Here is a 15,888-nt window from a genome sequence, read left to right as displayed (position 1 = left end):
AATTTATGTATAAATATACGAATATATATATATTTATATATAAGATAGGCGAACAGTGGGAGAATCAATTTGTTGGAATATATCAGATTTGTTTAAGAAAAAAAAAAAAAAAAAAACTAAGAAAATATATATATATATGTAGAAATAGAAACAATAAAATACGGACTCTAAATTTTTTATGTCTATTTTATAATAAAGTCGAAACATCTTGTACACACACTCCTATATATAGAGATATATAAATATATGTATATATATTATATATACATATATATATCAGGCAATGTGGTTTAGACGACTGCGGTTCCTGTTCTCCTCTCCTGTTTCCGTTTGACTTCCCAAATAGTAGCTCACATATAATATGCCGCATATTAGGGTTAGACAAAGCAATACCCTGGCAAATTTTCGCGTCAAGGCCATAAGACCCAATAAATGGCCACCGTTAGCCACACCTCCACCCATTAATTGGTCGTTATAGTTATGTTGATGTTGTTGTTGTTGTTGTTGTTGTTGCTGTTGTTGTTCATGCAGCTGCTGTTGCATTTGGCTTAAAAGTATGGAAAATTCCTCGATACAATCATCATTATCATTATCGCCATGGTCCTTGCAGGCGCAATTGAAATAATTGTTATTGTTGTTGTTGTTGGCATTATAGTTGTTTTGATTATGTCTGGCAGTGCCTTCCATGTTATTATCATCATCCTCATTATTATCATTATACCCAGCATTCCCCTTGTTCTCCTGATCGGTTAAATTGCTAGACTTTAGTAAATATTATTTACGTTTCGAGCAAGGAAATGCAGATCCTTTCGGAGCCGAACCAGTAATGCTGCCAAAATCATGACAACCCTGCTGATATATCAGCACACTGAGGAGAGCACACAGCAGCACAAGTAATGCCACAATCACATATTGTAATTTTAGGGTACGGGAGGTCATGTGGGCCTGCAGCTTCAGCTGTAAGTAGACAACGAAATGGATAAGGATAAGTGGATTAAGGGAAGAGTATGTGATGTCGGATGGACTTACAGCTGCTGCATTTTTGCCGTCATCAACTTTATTCACAAATGAATTACCACCATCATCGCTAATTGCACCGCCACAACTTTTGACACCAGCACCATGAAAGCGACAAACCAATCGGTGTTGCTCAATATCTGGACAACTTGTGGGTTTGTTTCGCCACAATTCGGCTATATCGGCAGCATTGCAATCCTTGCTAGATTTATGTGGAATAGCCATGGCCATTACCAAGAATTTATCCTTATTCTCTTCGCTCAAGGTATGTTCCTGCTTTAGCCAGATATTGATTTCGGTGACTTCTTGGGGATCCAATACGCCGCATCGTGGCCGTACACGAAACTTATCCGGCGATGTGGTTTGAATCTGCAATGGATGAGATCAAGAAATGTACATACATATATAAAATGAGGATTTAACATGCCGAGTCCTTACCTTATAACTGACTGGTGTTTTGGCAGTGGAAACTAGCTTCAATGTGGCTTCCTTTTGTTGATTAAAGTTAACAAATTCAGCTGGTACCGGTTGCAACATGGCTAAATTAAAGGAACGCGAAAATCGAAAATTAGAAAAACCAATACCACGTGGAACACGGAACTATGGGGAATTTTGTTTCAGTGTTTTTTGCTCCTCAAATCTGTATACAAAAAATTTTGTTGAAAACTAGATGTACATATGGTATATATGTATGAATGTGGATAACTAGACAAAAAAAAAAAAATGGAATGTCAACCCGAATCGACTCGAATTTAAATTGAAATATCAAATGACACTATGAGCAAAGTGCTTTGGAATTCAAAACGAAAGGTGCCTGCCACCGAAGTTAAGAGATGATAAGAGAATATATGTGTTTATATGAATTTTTTTGAAGTTAAACGTTTGGGAAATTCTGTTACTTATGGGATAAATAAGATTTACGTTTCACCTAATTGCTCATCATCTGAGGGTGTGTGCATGTTGTCATCAATGTTGGATTCCTTGAGCACCATGGTATCGGTGTTGGCAAAGTGTACCTAATGGATGGGAAGGTAAAAAGAACATTTGTAAATTAGTATAATAGTTAGGCAGAGATGAAAAGATGTCAAATGACCCCACCCTATCCCCCATGTTCCGCCACCCTAATGTCATCTATTAGATGAGAATCTCTTTCATGTTAAACGTGCCCAAGTGTATCTACTCCTAAGAGCACCCCTTTAGCTAAGGACCCACTTATATCTTGAGGTCATTTCGTTAAAAATTGATTTGATTTTGGCCTTTGTCAAGTCTACCGGCCTAGAATTCAAAATGTTAAAACTTTAAAGCGCAGTAAATAAATTGCTTATATCATGCTGGAAAAATATTTTAATCTTACGCTAAATGGAGTCAGGATTGCGGCAAAATTGTTATATTCTTATATATGTTTATATATCTTGATTTTAATCCAGACTTTTGCCCAGACTTTTGGATACGGATACTTCTGTTATGGGTCTGAGTTGACTGTTAGCTTGCTAACTTATTAACAGAAATGCCAGAAAGACACATACCAAAAATACTAAAAAGCCTCAGAAATACCAGAAAGACACATACCAAAAATACCAGAAAAACAATGAAATACAATACGATAAATACGTCAAGTTATCGATCGATTAAACGAGCCAGTTCAAAAATATGGAACCATTTATGACCCACATATACTTTAAATACGACGGCATATAACAAATATTTAAATTATTTGCATGAAAAGCATACGCAAATCAGGTCAGCGTCGATGTACAAAAAGCGAAAACCTCTTTTAAAATTGATGGTCAAAAATTGAGTTGGCATTAATTTGCATAAATTTCACATTCGCACGACACATGATCGCATATACAGTAAACTCAGCAATACAAGGTATCACAAATTCATGGCTTTGCACATATGATCAAATACATTAACTGATCCACTTGTAGGGGTTTACACTGTAACAATTGCCACCTACCCTGGGCATTGTTGAATTTGAATATCACTTTAAACAGCCGATTAAATGGAATGCAGTTTCAGCTTTCTTTAACAATTCTTTTTCGAATTGTTAATAAATCGTAAGCATTAAAGAAATTTAGTTAAACAAAAATCAGATGTATAGGCGTTTTTCATGAGATTCTTTTTTAATTTGACTAGTTCGCGTCAATGTGGAAAGACAACTAACAAAAAAAGCACACCAGAGGCAAACACAAACATAAGGACTAACTACATTCGGCATGCCGACGTTGGTATACCCTTGCCGTGTCTATATGAAGACCACGTATGTATGTGACTGCCTACATAAGACTGCTTGGACTCTGACAAACAGCAAACATCATTATAATGGCTCTATACAATACAAGAGGTTTGTCCTTAAATATTAATGATTAACATGATGGGAAAATTTATATTTAATTTATCTGATCGTTTGTTCTGTAAGTTAACATTTGGCTCTGAAAAATAATATGATATTCACAGCAAGGGTATTAAAAGCTCTCTGTTCATTTGCAACACACACGCACACATACACACTTTTTTACTCTCACTATCGCACGCCCTCTCGCTCTCGCTCTTTTAACACACAGATGGTTTGATTGTTGTTGCTCTCAGCGATCAGCTTCTTTGTCAGCTGTTAAAGATGCATGTAAAATGAATTGAAACTGAAAGAACAAAAAACAAAAACACAAATGGAAAGTGAATATAGTGATATGAATGTATGTATGCATGTTTTGTAATGTGTGTGTGCGAGTGTGATTTAGGTAGGGGATGTAAGTAGTAGGTTTATGATAGTACCCGCATTCCGCTATATTCATGCACAGTGTCGGTCTGCCGCTCCCCCATTAATTCTCGCAATGGGAATTATGTATTTATAATTTATTCCATGAATAGTGTGTGTGTGTGTGTGTTCTACATTTTACGGGTCAACGGTTTCAAAGCGCTTCACTAGATTGGTCAGTGACGGAAAAGGAAACGAAAGTTTTAGCAATATGTCAAACAAATGACTATAAATAGCGCCAACAAATACACTGAGCAAAATTAGAAAATTGAAGTCCTTCACCCAATTAGGACAGGGTTTTTAGAAATACATAAACTTTAAGTTGGAATTTCTTAATATTTTGCGAAAAATATTGATATAATAGGGTTCTCATTGGAATTGTCAGTGCATTTATGTAGTTATTTTATTATTAAGGAGCGGACCACACACTGGGGACGGACACACACACACACACATAGAGACGAATAGGACACGCAAGCACCACAGCAGCGCACCCTAAATCAATACACACTAAAAATGTGAATCAATTATGGCTAGAAGAATATATATGTATATATGTATGTGTATGTATGGTTAGGAGGAGGCTCATCATCATTGCGTGTTAGCGAAAACCAATTAGGAAACGGTAAAAAAAAAACAGAAAACCTCTGTCAAACAAAACACGCCCAAGCCACTGGACACTAAAGGAGGCTATATACAGTTAACTTACCTTTTTGTCCATGCCTTGACTTTGTGCAAATTGTTGTTGTTGTTGTTGTTGTTCATCGTTGGCACCGGCATTGGCAGCAGCTACCTGTGGTTTGTTACGTTTAGTTTCGGCCACAAAGCTAAACTCATAGTTATCCGTGCCACCCCAACTGGCCAGACAATTGTCCTTGGCTATATATTGGTTGATATCCTTTTTCGATGTCATTTTCAAAATCTCAACAGCCCGCGGTGGTAGCAAAGTTTTAATAACCTTAAATGCAGCTAAAAACAAAACACACACAAATGTAAATTACTTTCAAATTGGTTCAACTTGACAATCTTACCATTTAGAACCCAAGCCAGCTCATAGACCAATATATAATTCAATGTATTGGGATAATACATTTTGAATGTTTCCACAATACGTTTGACGAAATCCAAATCCATGGTGGCTAAACCCGTTCCAGACATATCAAAGAATATGGTCAATTGCACCAAATGCTGTTCCCTTTGCACTCTCTCCACCCAATAGACAACGATGCGTATTAACTCATCCAAGTTCTTTGATTTGCTATGCAGTTTAACACGAAATATCAACAATGGTTTGCCATCCAAGTCCTTGCTATGCACAAAAATGGAGCCTTCTTTTAAATACTCCTGATTCAATTGCTTCTCATCCAAATCGTTGGCTCCATACGATTGCCGCCATGTGCATGTCTCCCAGAGTTTAGTCATGGATACCTCCATGTCCAGATCGTGCATTTCCAAGAAACGTTGCAACCAAACATGATCGTTCCGTATGCGATCAATATCAACAGAATGGAAGGGTACTGAAAAAAAAACCATAAATTGTAAATTACATTGAAAAAATTGTTCTTATCGATAAACCTTCCACTAAGATCTAACTTCGAAACGATTTCTAATCTAATAGTGTAAGTTAATATTGAATATCGATAAGATTAAGATTTTATTGAACATTTTAGAACATTCATTTCATAAGACTCAGATTTTTGAATGAGTAAATATCATTTTTCAATAATGGCTACTTAAATGCCAAAATGCTTAGCAAATGAACTCAACTCAAATTATTGATTAGATACATAAATAAACTAAAAGTGTTTCCTTAACCATTAACCTTTACCCTCGACACACAAAATGCTCTCACACCTTTTTTTTCAGTTTTCTGGTAGCAGTCAAAACGGCTCAAGTTCAAGTTTAAACACTCAAGTTCAATTTGTCATTGGGTTGCGATTACCTACCCATTGTCTATATGAATATCTATATAGTATACACATACGTACATATATATATCTACTATATGTAGTCACTAGTTTTGTTTATATCCGCAAAACGATAAGCAATTTTTTTCGTTTTGCTTTATGTGTGAGCAATTTGTTTGTAGCTATGTCATAGCCGAATAGATGAGTAGAGATATTTAGATATTTCTGGTTGACAAAGTTCAGTTTGTTAGATACACTTCTCCTCTAGGATTTCCTTGAATAATGTCTACTCTTACCTGCTGGCGGTGTGGCAGCATATTTAGTATTGAACTTTTGCCGCAATTCCTCGATTTGGCCTGGTGTAGGCTCCTTGACCTTAATGCCCATGGTGCAGAGGATAGTTTGATTGAATGATGGATGGTTATTATAGAAATCAAATGGCCACAAGCGAGCAAGCAACAGGCAAATTCCAAACTACCAAAACGTTATCGTTTTGTGTGTGTTTTTTTTTGGTTTTTTATAGGTCTAATCGATAATCCACTTTCACTGACAAGAATAGCGCTAAAGTTTCCAGGTACAACAATGTTTTAGCTTGATTAGATTGTTTTCTACGCGCAATATTCAAGTGCTTGGTACAAGCTCCTCGGGCCAACTGACGGTTTTTTTTATTGTTATTTTTGACTTGACTAACGGTGTAGTAGCCCCGATAGCTCGATCGATTGATCGTTCGTTTGTTCGTTATGTAGTCAAGGGGCGTACATAGTCGTCGTGGGTTTATATGGAGCACTATTACCTGGCTCTCTCTCTCTGTCTCTCTCGCTCTCACCCACTCTCCACCTGGTGCAATAGAACGCTTTGTGCATTTCAATAAAGAGCGGTGCAAAAACAAAAAACAAAAAAAAAACGCGTAACTTTCAAGCTTTCACATTCGCTGAAGCTTTTAAGTTGAGCTCAAGCCTAAAAAACAAAACACAAAAAAAAAATGAACACACACACACACACACACACACACATGCACAACAAAAATATATAACTCCAAGTTATTTCAGGCAATAAATATTGTATTATTTACACACTTTTTTTTATACAGTTTTTTGGTATTGTTTAGGCAAATTTGTACTCGTAGTCATCGTTGCCGCCCCACAATTTCAAGGAATTGTCAGGATCAACAAATTCACCAATATTCTTCTTGGTTGTCACACGTAGAATTTCCAATGCATCGGCTGGCATAAAGGTTTTAACTATTTTAAAGGCAGCTATGAAAAAGGAAAAGGGGAGAATAATAAACTTCCATTTCCTTGGGGGGCGGGAAACTTTCTGCAAAACTCACCATTTAGCAAGAAGGGCAATTCATGAACAAGAATATAGTTGGGAGCATTTGGGTATTTTGTCTCGAATAGACCAATTATGCCCTTGATAAAGTCCAAATCCATGTTGCTTAGGCCAGCTCCAGTCATATCCATGAATATGGTCAACTTTTCCAAATAGGATTCGCGTTGAACACGCTCCACCCAGTAAACGATGACACGCAAAAGTTCGTCTAGATTTTGGCTCTTTGTATGCTTCTTTAGGCTAAGGATCAGCAATGGTTTGCCCTCCTTATCCTTGTTGTGCACATAGATTTGGCCATCGTGTAAGAATTCTTGGTTCACATTCGTTTCATTGATATCCCAAACGCCGTAGCTTTTGCGCCAAGCCAAATTCTCCCAGAGCCTCTTGATGCATTTCTCGACATCCAGATCGTAGGCCTCCAATAGGGAGGCAATCCAGAGATCATTATCGTTAATGCGCTTCAGATCATTTGGATGGAAGGGATCTACATAGACAGCGGAAGTCAAGTCGGGGGTCAAATCCTTAGGTCAGTTCTTCTCCACTTACCTGCTGGCGGTTCCGTTTCCAATTTCTTCAGTATAGCGGTCTTTACTTCGCTAATCTGCTCAGCTGTAGGAACTTTACCTTTAGGCATTTTGCTACTTGGAAATCTTCAATGTGAATGAACACCAAATAAACGTTTGCCACGGATTTATATCAAAAAAAAAGCCACAAAAACCGTACACACACAACTTATTGCGGAAAAGAAACAATATCACCGGCGTTTAACCGTCTCTCTTATCAGTGGAGAATGTGATAAAATGTATATGAAAAAGCACCAACAACAACTGCAACCGAAGTATCACTTGAAACGTTGTCGTTGTTGAATCTGGATTTTGACTTGCCAGTAGGCGGGCTAATCATTAACTGACAGCCAGACCGGCCAGAAATGCTTCTCAAGTGCTCGTTCCGCTGCTCTTCACTTCACATACAACATGTGCTCCGGTTTTAGTTGTTACCCCCCTCTCCTCTCTGCACTGCTGAAGCGATCATGTAAATGACTCAATGCGGTTGTGTGTTTGGGTGGAGGGAGTGCGGGGGGCAGGGGAGGGCAATGAGCTAATGCTGATGTGGATGTCGACGTTGTTGTTGTTGTTGCTGCTGCTGGTGTTGCCCCCTGACGTTTCGTCTCTGATGTGGCTGGTTCTTTAATCAATAATAAAATGAAATAAAATGAAAAACAACAAAAAATACTACACACACACGGTGAGGAAGAGTCGGTGGAGGATAGACAAAGAGCTCGGCAAGGGGGGGGATATATGGAACTCACTCAATTGCGATAACAACGACCCACTGGCAGGCTTGGCATTATTTTGTTTATGGTCTTGTTGTATATGTATATTCAAACTTTAGGAAAAATTGATTTGTTTTTTATTTTTGCTTTTGTTTTTTTTTTTTTTTTTTTTACTCTTTTATTAGACAGATTGCTAGATTTTGGTTTCAGACTACTCGATCCATAAGCAAAAATTTGTACATAATAATTATTTTGTATTATTTATGGATCAATTTGGCTTTGTTCAAAGATCACACAAAAAAAAATGGGTATAAGTAATGCCAACGGGTTGGGGGTTTGTTTTGTCCCAATTAGTAGTGAATCAGCATGAAGAAGCTACAAATGTATCATAAGGAAAACAAGTTTCAAAAGAGAATACAAATATAAACTTATTTATAGTTAATAAAATAGAAATAATTCTATTCTAATATTCAATAAACTTACGTTATGGTAGTTCCCCGATAATAAGTATATATTTGATTCTGCTCATAATTTGGCTATATTTCATATACAACTGCGAAATGATTTCAAATTTGGGGAGCCATGGCAACTTAGACTTTTGACTGAATATATAAATATATATATATTGATTGTTCAATATATATTGTTGACAACAAAATCTCACCTGAGGGGCTTAAATCCCATAAAAGTTTGCACGTGTAATCACTAGATGTGCCCTCTAACTCTAAATGAGTTAAATTTTAGGTGATTTTTAAAAGTCATAGTGTCACAATTTGAATTTATTGCTTGTAGAATGACATATCAAATGAGTTTTCAAACATATAAACTATATAGATTACTGATCTGGATTAACAGCCAAATTGATCTAGCCATATGCCATACAAGGATCATGAGTCATCAATTTAGCTTTTTCCTGTTTTTAAAGTATGTGCCACTTCCTCATAAATTCAGAAGAATTTTCAAAGTATCCTAATGAAATTTATAACTTTAAAGCTTTGTTTTCAATAAAAAAAACTGGTTTTTCAATTTAATTTGTGCAAAGTTTGAAATATTCTCCTCTTTATTTAAGGGGTTAACGCCACCCCTGAGGTCCAAAGAACAGGTGAAAGAATGAATTATTGCTGTGCGGCCAGTATACAATTTAGGATAAAACTTTTATTATACACAGATTGAGGGTACTTTAAAGAATATTTATTGAAAAAAAAAATTTTTTTTTAACAAAATGGCGGAGATATGGGCCGGCAAGTGCCACCATGATTTGTAAATCCTTGCAGGTGGGGTGTCAAATTTCTCGGCTAAACATCACCCGAAAAATCCAAAAAAAAAAATCTTGTTATTTAGGAAGGCTATGGCTATCCGCCCACTTAGGATTTTTTTTGGCAAAATGGAGGCTGTTTGAACAAAAAACGCTCTTTTTCGGAGAACATTTTTGGCTAAAAAAATTCATAACTTCCAAACAGAACCTTAAATCAAAAAAAACTACGTGGGCGGATACCCAACAAACAGCGGACACCCTGTAAAGAATATGTGGTAAAAATTTAAGCCAAATCGGTCCAGTAGATTCGGAGATATTTGACACCCCGGTTCAAAAAAAGTAGTTTCGAGAAAAACGCAAAAGAAAAAATTTACCGCGTCGGGGCCGACTCGGCCGCGCTCACTTCTAAACGCTGTAACTTCGGAACTAATTCGAATACCGATATGATGTATTTTTTGGATTTTTCGAGCCAAAAAAAAAAAAATGTTTTTTTTTTTTGGGGTGGCGTAACCCCTTAAAGCTTGTTTTCAATTTAATTTGTGCAAAGTTTTAAATATTCTCGTCTTTATTTAAAGGATATTTGTGTGCATAAGAATTGTGAAAATGCTCTTAAAAAAAGGTCTGAAAGTTCTGAAAGAGTTAAAAAAAGAGCATTACGTATACGCAAGGTAAGCCCAGAAACATTTGGTCAAGTCAAATTAACCTTGATCCTCGTTCCATTTACTTTTATAGCATTCCGACCAACAACCAACCAGTGGTTGATGATGGCTTCCAGCATCATCTGAGTTTGTTTATTGTTGACATTGAAAAATATGGTACAAGAGAGAGCTAGAAAGAAGAGACGTAAATAGATGGATGAAGAGACACATAGACGGAGAGCGAGAGAGAGAGAGAAGGAGAAGAGAAATGGCAATGAGAGGACAATAACAAAATGAATGACATTAACATATATTTGAAAGCTTTTCATGCCGCCTGCCTGCCTCCAATTTGCCTTTTTGGACCAAACGCACATGAAGAACTTTCGCCTGGCCGCAGTTGTGTTTGTATTGTTTACGGGTGAAAAACGTGCGTCCTTGCCCAGACGCAGAAGCCAGTGGAAAGAAAGATCTCAAAGATTTGTCCACTCTGACTGAAACCAAAAAAAAAGGACAATTCATAATACCAGCAACAATGAAATTTGCCGAGCATTTAACGGCGCACATAACGCCCGAGTGGCGTAAGCAATACATAAACTATGAGGTAAATCGAACGAAACGAAAAGCAAAAAACTGAAAGAAAAAAACTAAAAATGTGTGGGAAAAATATATGTACGTATGTATGTATGTATCTTATAGATACAAAATCGAAAAGTGTATGCAAAGCTTTTTTGTTGCCGTATGCCAAGACAGCTGATGGACTAAAAAGCTCGAGCGGCAAACATAAAACATTTGACGCAGGCGCCTTGAAGCTAACGGCATATTTTTGTTTTGCTACCCTGAAACGTAAACAAATCTTCGTTTTTGGGATTAGAGAGTAAGAGGAGTAACCCTCCCGTCTCCCCGTCCACCCCCTCTCCACCACAGAGTACATTGAGAGAAATTAAAGAGTTGTTCTTTCTCATTCCATGTAGGAAATGAAAGCCATGCTGTATGCAGCCATCGAACAATCACCATCCGCCGAATTAGTTGATCGTGAGATGTTAACACGATATTTTGCCAAATTTGACGAGGAATTCTTCCATTATTGCGATAAGGAATTGGCCAAAATAAATACTTTCTACTCGGAGAAGATGGCAGAAGCAACACGTAAATATGGTTCGTTGCGTAGTGAGCTAACCGAAGCATTGGAATTGGGGCATTTAAAGAAACAACCGGCCTGGAAACGTCGCACGCCATTGGGCAAGAAAAATGTGCCGGCACGTAAAATTCAGGATCTCAAATTGGCATTTAGTGAATTCTATTTGGGTCTCATATTGCTGCAAAACTATCAGAATCTAAATTTCACCGGTTTTCGCAAGATACTCAAGAAACACGATAAATTATTGAGTGTCGACTATGGGGCACGTTGGCGCACCGATCATGTAGAAGCAGCACATTTCTATACCAACAAAGATATCGATCGTTTGATCCAAGAGACCGAACAGGCTGTTACCCAAGACATCGAGGGCGGTGATAGGCAAAGAGCCATGAAGAGATTGCGAGTACCACCGCTGGGCGAACAACAGAGTCCATGGACCACATTCAAAGTTGGTCTCTTTTCGGGGGCATTCGTTGTGCTCTTCATCACGGTGATTATAGCCGCTATGTTCTATGGATTCGGTGAAAATTGGCGTGTTGGTATGCGCATGTTTCGTGCACCATTTTTACTTATCGAATGCCTTTTCCTTTGGGGCGTCAATGTCTACGGTTGGCGGTCATCGGGTGTGAATCATGTGTTAATCTTCGAACTAGATCCGCGTAATCATCTGTCTGAGCAGAACATTATGGAAATTGCATCGGTGTTTGGTGTCATATGGGCTTGCTGTGTGCTAAGCTATATCTTTTGTGATCCCCTGGGCATACCTCAATATGCAGCCCCATTGTTTCTATATACCCTGATGGCGGCCTTCTTACTTAATCCAACCAAAACGTTCCATCATGAGGCCAGATATTGGGCAATACGTGTTGTGAGTCGTGTATTAATGGCTCCATTTTGTTTTGTTAATTTTGCTGATTTCTGGTTAGCTGACCAATTGAATAGCATGGTTCCGGCATTTTTGGACATACCGTTTCTGATATGTTTCTTTGGACGAAATCCCACATGGCATAAGGCTGGCAAAGGTAAGTGAATAGATCCATAAAAACAGAACTCAAAAATCCTCGCGTGAAATTGAGAGGGAAAGCTTTGTCCCCTAAAGTATGCAATAAGCAGTCCAGGAATATGTTTCTTCAAAGAAATAATAAAGATGGGGCAAAGTTTTCACTTCCCCCCTCTCATTTCAGCCCTAGCCCTAGATCCCCGTCAATGCCTTTATATGGTCTAAAAGATTAATTATATGTATTTTGTTTTTGTTTTTGTTTTTTGTTTTCAGCTGGCAATCATTGTGTGGAATATGTATCCTTATTGCATCCCATTGTGGCCATTATGCCTGCCTATTTTCGTTTCGCACAATGCATACGGCGATATCGTGATACAAAGGAAGCCTTTCCGCATCTGGTGAATGCGGCAAAATATGCTACATCATTTTTTGTGGTCATATTTGCGCATAAGTATCATACAACAACGGGTAAGTACATGTGGGTAAGGGGCGTGGTGGTCATAATAGAGGGATTCTCTTATTCCATTTCACTCCACATACACACGTGTTGTTTATAGTTCAGTGCCAATTAGTGTTTTGGTCCTCTCATTCATTTCGTATGACAACCGCAAATTCATGTTAATTTTATTGAGCCGCACATAATAATAACACGCAATTTCCTTTCCCACACTCTGTCTCTTTCTCTCTCTCTCTGCCTCTCTCTCCCTTTGTCTTGAATTCTATTAGAAACGTATCCACTATCCAAAGAGAATCCATGGTTCTATTGCTGGATTACAGCAGCCATTTTCTCATCCTGTTATGCATACACTTGGGATATCAAAATGGACTGGGGTCTATTCGATTCGAAGGCGGGCGACAATCGATTCTTGCGTGAGGAAATCGTTTATTCATCGACGGTGAGTTGTGGTCGAAAGGGGGGGCGGGGTATTCCACAAGACTAATGGCCGCTATAAATATTTGCTTGAAATGGCACGTAAAACAATCTTTCATTCGCATTCATTAACTTACATACACCCACCCACACACACACACACACTCTGCTCTGCTCTTCTCTGCTCTTTGCTGTTGTATCTTACAGTGGTTCTACTATTTCGGCATAATTGAGGATTTAATTTTGCGCTTTAGTTGGACTCTATCCATGAGTCTAATTGAGGCTGGCTACATTGAAGGAGATGTCATGATGACCATTTTAAGTCCCTTGGAGGTTTTTCGCCGTTTCATTTGGAATTATTTTCGTTTAGAGAATGAGCATTTAAATAATGTAGGTAAATTTAGGGCAGTACGTGATATATCTGTTGCCCCAATGGATTGTTCAGATCAGGTAAGACGCGACCGCACAGAAACCTTCCTCTTCTATTTCTATATCCCGCTCTTCCTTTGGGGACAGACAACAATTCTACGAATGATGGACGAAACGGATGGGGTGATAAATCGACGACGTGGCAAAGCCGCTGGCGGCAAATCGGCCACAAAGAAAAATAACAATAAGCAGGAGCAACAATTGCAGCGTTTGCTACTTCAGGGTGAATCCATAGAGGATCTATGCGGGTAGCTGATGTGGATATTTGATAAATATCCATACCCATATAAGGAGCACATAAAAACGAAGAGTCCATATTAATTAAAATAATAGTTAAACAACAAACACTAAACTAAAATTGTTATACATACGTTGAATAAACAAATGAAAAGGCATTATAATTTTACATTCGATAAAAGTTTTTAGTGGGTGGTGAGTGTGTGTGGGTGTTTTAGTGTGTGTGTGCTCTTTCTACTCCAATGAATTGTGATTATGTAACTAGGTACATTTCCGATTCAATTCGATTGAACTGTGCAGAGGAGCGGACAATATGGCCAAATGATGTGACTACTGGTTCTATATACATACATTGGTAGCTAGGCAGGTAGGCGGATGGTTGTTGTTGTTGTTGTTGCCGATGATGATGCCAATGTGTAGGACGTGCCGAATGTGTTTATTTTATCGTAAAGCCATCATATACTTTCCATTTTATTTCGTTGACATTTTGTGCGTGTGCATTTAGTCAGAGGACACCTTTTCGACACCTTCGTCTGTGTCCCCCCCCACCCTCTTAACATAAATACACAACTTTTGCAAACATTTTAAATAATTTGTTTTAAACAAAATGAAAATGAAAATCAAACCAAACCACGTCCATTGACTGCGACTTTAAACACCAAATTTTCGCCTCACTCATCAAGGTAAAACATAATATAAAAGTTTCTCTTGACTTTTACTGTTTACCCCCAGAAGCCTGAACAAAAGTTTAAGTAGACTTTGTCATTGTAAAGAGCTAGACATATGTATATATATATATATATATGTAAAAGAGGGTATATATATATATGTATATAGCAAAATGAGTTTCTTCCCTCTTTACATTCGACAAAAGTTGAAGCTATGAATGTTTCCTTATAGTTTTTAATACCCTTTTTAAGCGGTTTTCTAAAAAGTACTTTAGACTACAAGAGATACGAGTGTCAAATGTTAATTTTAATCCATATTCTATAAGATTAGATTTGCAATTTCCTAACCACCAGTTTGAATTAACTAGTCTCTACTAACAAACAATCTTAATGTTACACAGAAATTAGAGAAATGATTCTGCTATCTGACATTGAATAATTTTGAAGTTTCCCTAGAATGAGTAGACTCCAGCCAAGTTCTTCAATGAGAATCGGTCATAGATTTGGTAAAGTTTGGTCTCGCCTGGAAGCCAAAGCCTTCACATCCTTTGGCAATGGTAAATTGCCGTTGTTAATCATGAAAATGGAAATCAATTTAAGGGGTTACATCTAGTTAGAATTTTCAAAAAATCGAACTTTTTGTTTTCCTTTTTTGTAATGTACATGTATTTAAGTATACACTCTAAAAATTTCAAGTCAATCCGACGATTATTTTTGAAGTTACACGCATAATTGTAACGACGCGTCAGTGCATTTTAAAGTCGCTTTAAAACTTTAACCTTGTCTTTCTCAAAACTGTGTTTTGAAAGTCGGTGACCAAGATTTCTCAGAAACGGCTGAACCGATTCATCTTAAATTTTTACACAGGCTTCTAAACTATATTTTCTAGTACTTAATCGAAGCTTTTTTATTAACGATAAAAATTGTTTTTTTTATACACAATTTAACGCCAAAATTATGGCAAATAATAGATTTTTTTTTTTGAGAATCCGCCATTTTGTCAAAAATTTTTTTTTTGCTTATTCCTTTGATTAATTACAAGATTATACATTACTTTAACGAAATCCGTTTAGTTTTTTCCAGTAGTCCACTTCAGAGATATAGTGGTCACCGTAAAATGCCTTCTCTAAAAGGGGTTCCAGGAGATCTGCTGTAGCAGCTTTAAAAACTGTTATTTTGACAAATAAAAAATTTTTAAATACTCTTCATATTTACCATAATATATGTACAAATGCTTAAAATAATAAATTCAGAAGTTTTCTCAGGAAAAAATTTTGAAAAACCTCATTTTTGAGAACTTCTAACTAGATGTAACCCCTTAAGAAAATGAAAAAATTGTCATGTCTACCTTCATAATTTATTATA

At 37.2% G+C, this 15,888-nt stretch overlaps 3 protein-coding genes and 1 long non-coding RNA gene across 5 annotated transcripts; 1 reads left to right on the top strand and 3 right to left on the bottom strand.

Annotated features, from left to right (window-relative positions):
* Positions 1 to 159: 159 nt before the first annotated feature.
* On the bottom strand, positions 160 to 6,475 carry LOC6638678 (motile sperm domain-containing protein 2). 2 transcript variants are annotated; one of them, XM_023181749.2, is made up of 7 exons: positions 5,979 to 6,176; positions 4,807 to 5,292; positions 4,485 to 4,744; positions 1,946 to 2,033; positions 1,456 to 1,556; positions 1,030 to 1,386; positions 160 to 957 (listed from the first exon to the last, which is right to left on the bottom strand). In XM_023181749.2, exons 1-7 carry the CDS (start codon positions 6,067 to 6,069, stop codon positions 775 to 777), a joined length of 1,566 nt encoding a protein of 521 aa, XP_023037517.1. In that variant the 5' UTR covers positions 6,070 to 6,176; the 3' UTR covers positions 160 to 774. The 2 variants fall into 2 exon arrangements, with proteins under 2 accessions (XP_023037517.1, XP_023037518.1); XM_023181750.2 differs by lacking the exons at positions 160 to 957; positions 1,030 to 1,386; positions 1,456 to 1,556; positions 1,946 to 2,033 and adding an exon at positions 3,117 to 3,659 and having other exon boundaries at positions 5,979 to 6,475.
* LOC6638680 (xenotropic and polytropic retrovirus receptor 1) lies at positions 2,684 to 14,006 on the top strand. The gene is made up of 10 exons (XM_002062386.4): positions 2,684 to 2,889; positions 2,949 to 3,077; positions 3,157 to 3,364; positions 10,118 to 10,210; positions 10,275 to 10,781; positions 11,152 to 12,340; positions 12,592 to 12,786; positions 13,045 to 13,214; positions 13,397 to 13,639; positions 13,706 to 14,006. The coding sequence occupies exons 5-10, from the start codon at positions 10,713 to 10,715 to the stop codon at positions 13,868 to 13,870; spliced, it is 2,031 nt and encodes a 676-aa protein (XP_002062422.1). The 5' UTR covers positions 2,684 to 2,889; positions 2,949 to 3,077; positions 3,157 to 3,364; positions 10,118 to 10,210; positions 10,275 to 10,712; the 3' UTR covers positions 13,871 to 14,006.
* LOC6638679 (motile sperm domain-containing protein 2) lies at positions 6,726 to 8,400 on the bottom strand. Its single transcript, XM_002062385.4, has 4 exons — positions 8,324 to 8,400; positions 7,561 to 8,199; positions 7,013 to 7,498; positions 6,726 to 6,938 (listed from the first exon to the last, which is right to left on the bottom strand). Exons 2-4 carry the CDS (start codon positions 7,646 to 7,648, stop codon positions 6,787 to 6,789), a joined length of 726 nt encoding a protein of 241 aa, XP_002062421.1. The 5' UTR covers positions 7,649 to 8,199; positions 8,324 to 8,400; the 3' UTR covers positions 6,726 to 6,786.
* On the bottom strand, positions 8,453 to 9,058 carry LOC124460717. Its single transcript, XR_006954733.1, has 3 exons — positions 8,952 to 9,058; positions 8,771 to 8,889; positions 8,453 to 8,662 (listed from the first exon to the last, which is right to left on the bottom strand). It is a non-coding gene; the product is annotated as an uncharacterized LOC124460717 (long non-coding RNA).
* Positions 14,007 to 15,888: the final 1,882 nt, after the last annotated feature.

Source organism: Drosophila willistoni (genome assembly GCF_018902025.1).
Source record: "Drosophila willistoni isolate 14030-0811.24 chromosome XR unlocalized genomic scaffold, UCI_dwil_1.1 Seg144, whole genome shotgun sequence".
Classification (NCBI taxonomy): domain Eukaryota; kingdom Metazoa; phylum Arthropoda; class Insecta; order Diptera; family Drosophilidae; genus Drosophila; species Drosophila willistoni.
Note: the sequence above shows the minus strand (reverse complement) of the source record. Positions and strands in the feature narration are given on the sequence as shown.

Excerpts from the sequence above, each read along its gene's own strand:
- LOC6638678 (XM_023181749.2), bottom strand. The coding sequence starts at position 6,069 with ATGGGCATTAAGGTCAAGGAGCCTACACCAGGCCAAATCGAGGAATTG. Across the intron at positions 1,557-1,945 it reads CTCAGATGATGAGCAATTAG|CCATGTTGCAACCGGTACCA; the intron begins GTGAAACGTAAA and ends CCTTTAATTTAG. Across the intron at positions 958-1,029 it reads ACGGCAAAAATGCAGCAGCT|CTGAAGCTGCAGGCCCACAT; the intron begins GTAAGTCCATCC and ends GTCTACTTACAG.
- LOC6638679 (XM_002062385.4), bottom strand. The coding sequence starts at position 7,648 with ATGCCTAAAGGTAAAGTTCCTACAGCTGAGCAGATTAGCGAAGTAAAG. Across the intron at positions 7,499-7,560 it reads GGAAACGGAACCGCCAGCAG|ATCCCTTCCATCCAAATGAT; the intron begins GTAAGTGGAGAA and ends CTGTCTATGTAG. Across the intron at positions 6,939-7,012 it reads ATTGCCCTTCTTGCTAAATG|CTGCCTTTAAAATAGTTAAA; the intron begins GTGAGTTTTGCA and ends CCTTTTTCATAG.
- LOC6638680 (XM_002062386.4), top strand. The coding sequence starts at position 10,713 with ATGAAATTTGCCGAGCATTTAACGGCGCACATAACGCCCGAGTGGCGT. Across the intron at positions 12,341-12,591 it reads ATGGCATAAGGCTGGCAAAG|CTGGCAATCATTGTGTGGAA; the intron begins GTAAGTGAATAG and ends TTTTGTTTTCAG. Across the intron at positions 13,215-13,396 it reads AAATCGTTTATTCATCGACG|TGGTTCTACTATTTCGGCAT; the intron begins GTGAGTTGTGGT and ends TGTATCTTACAG.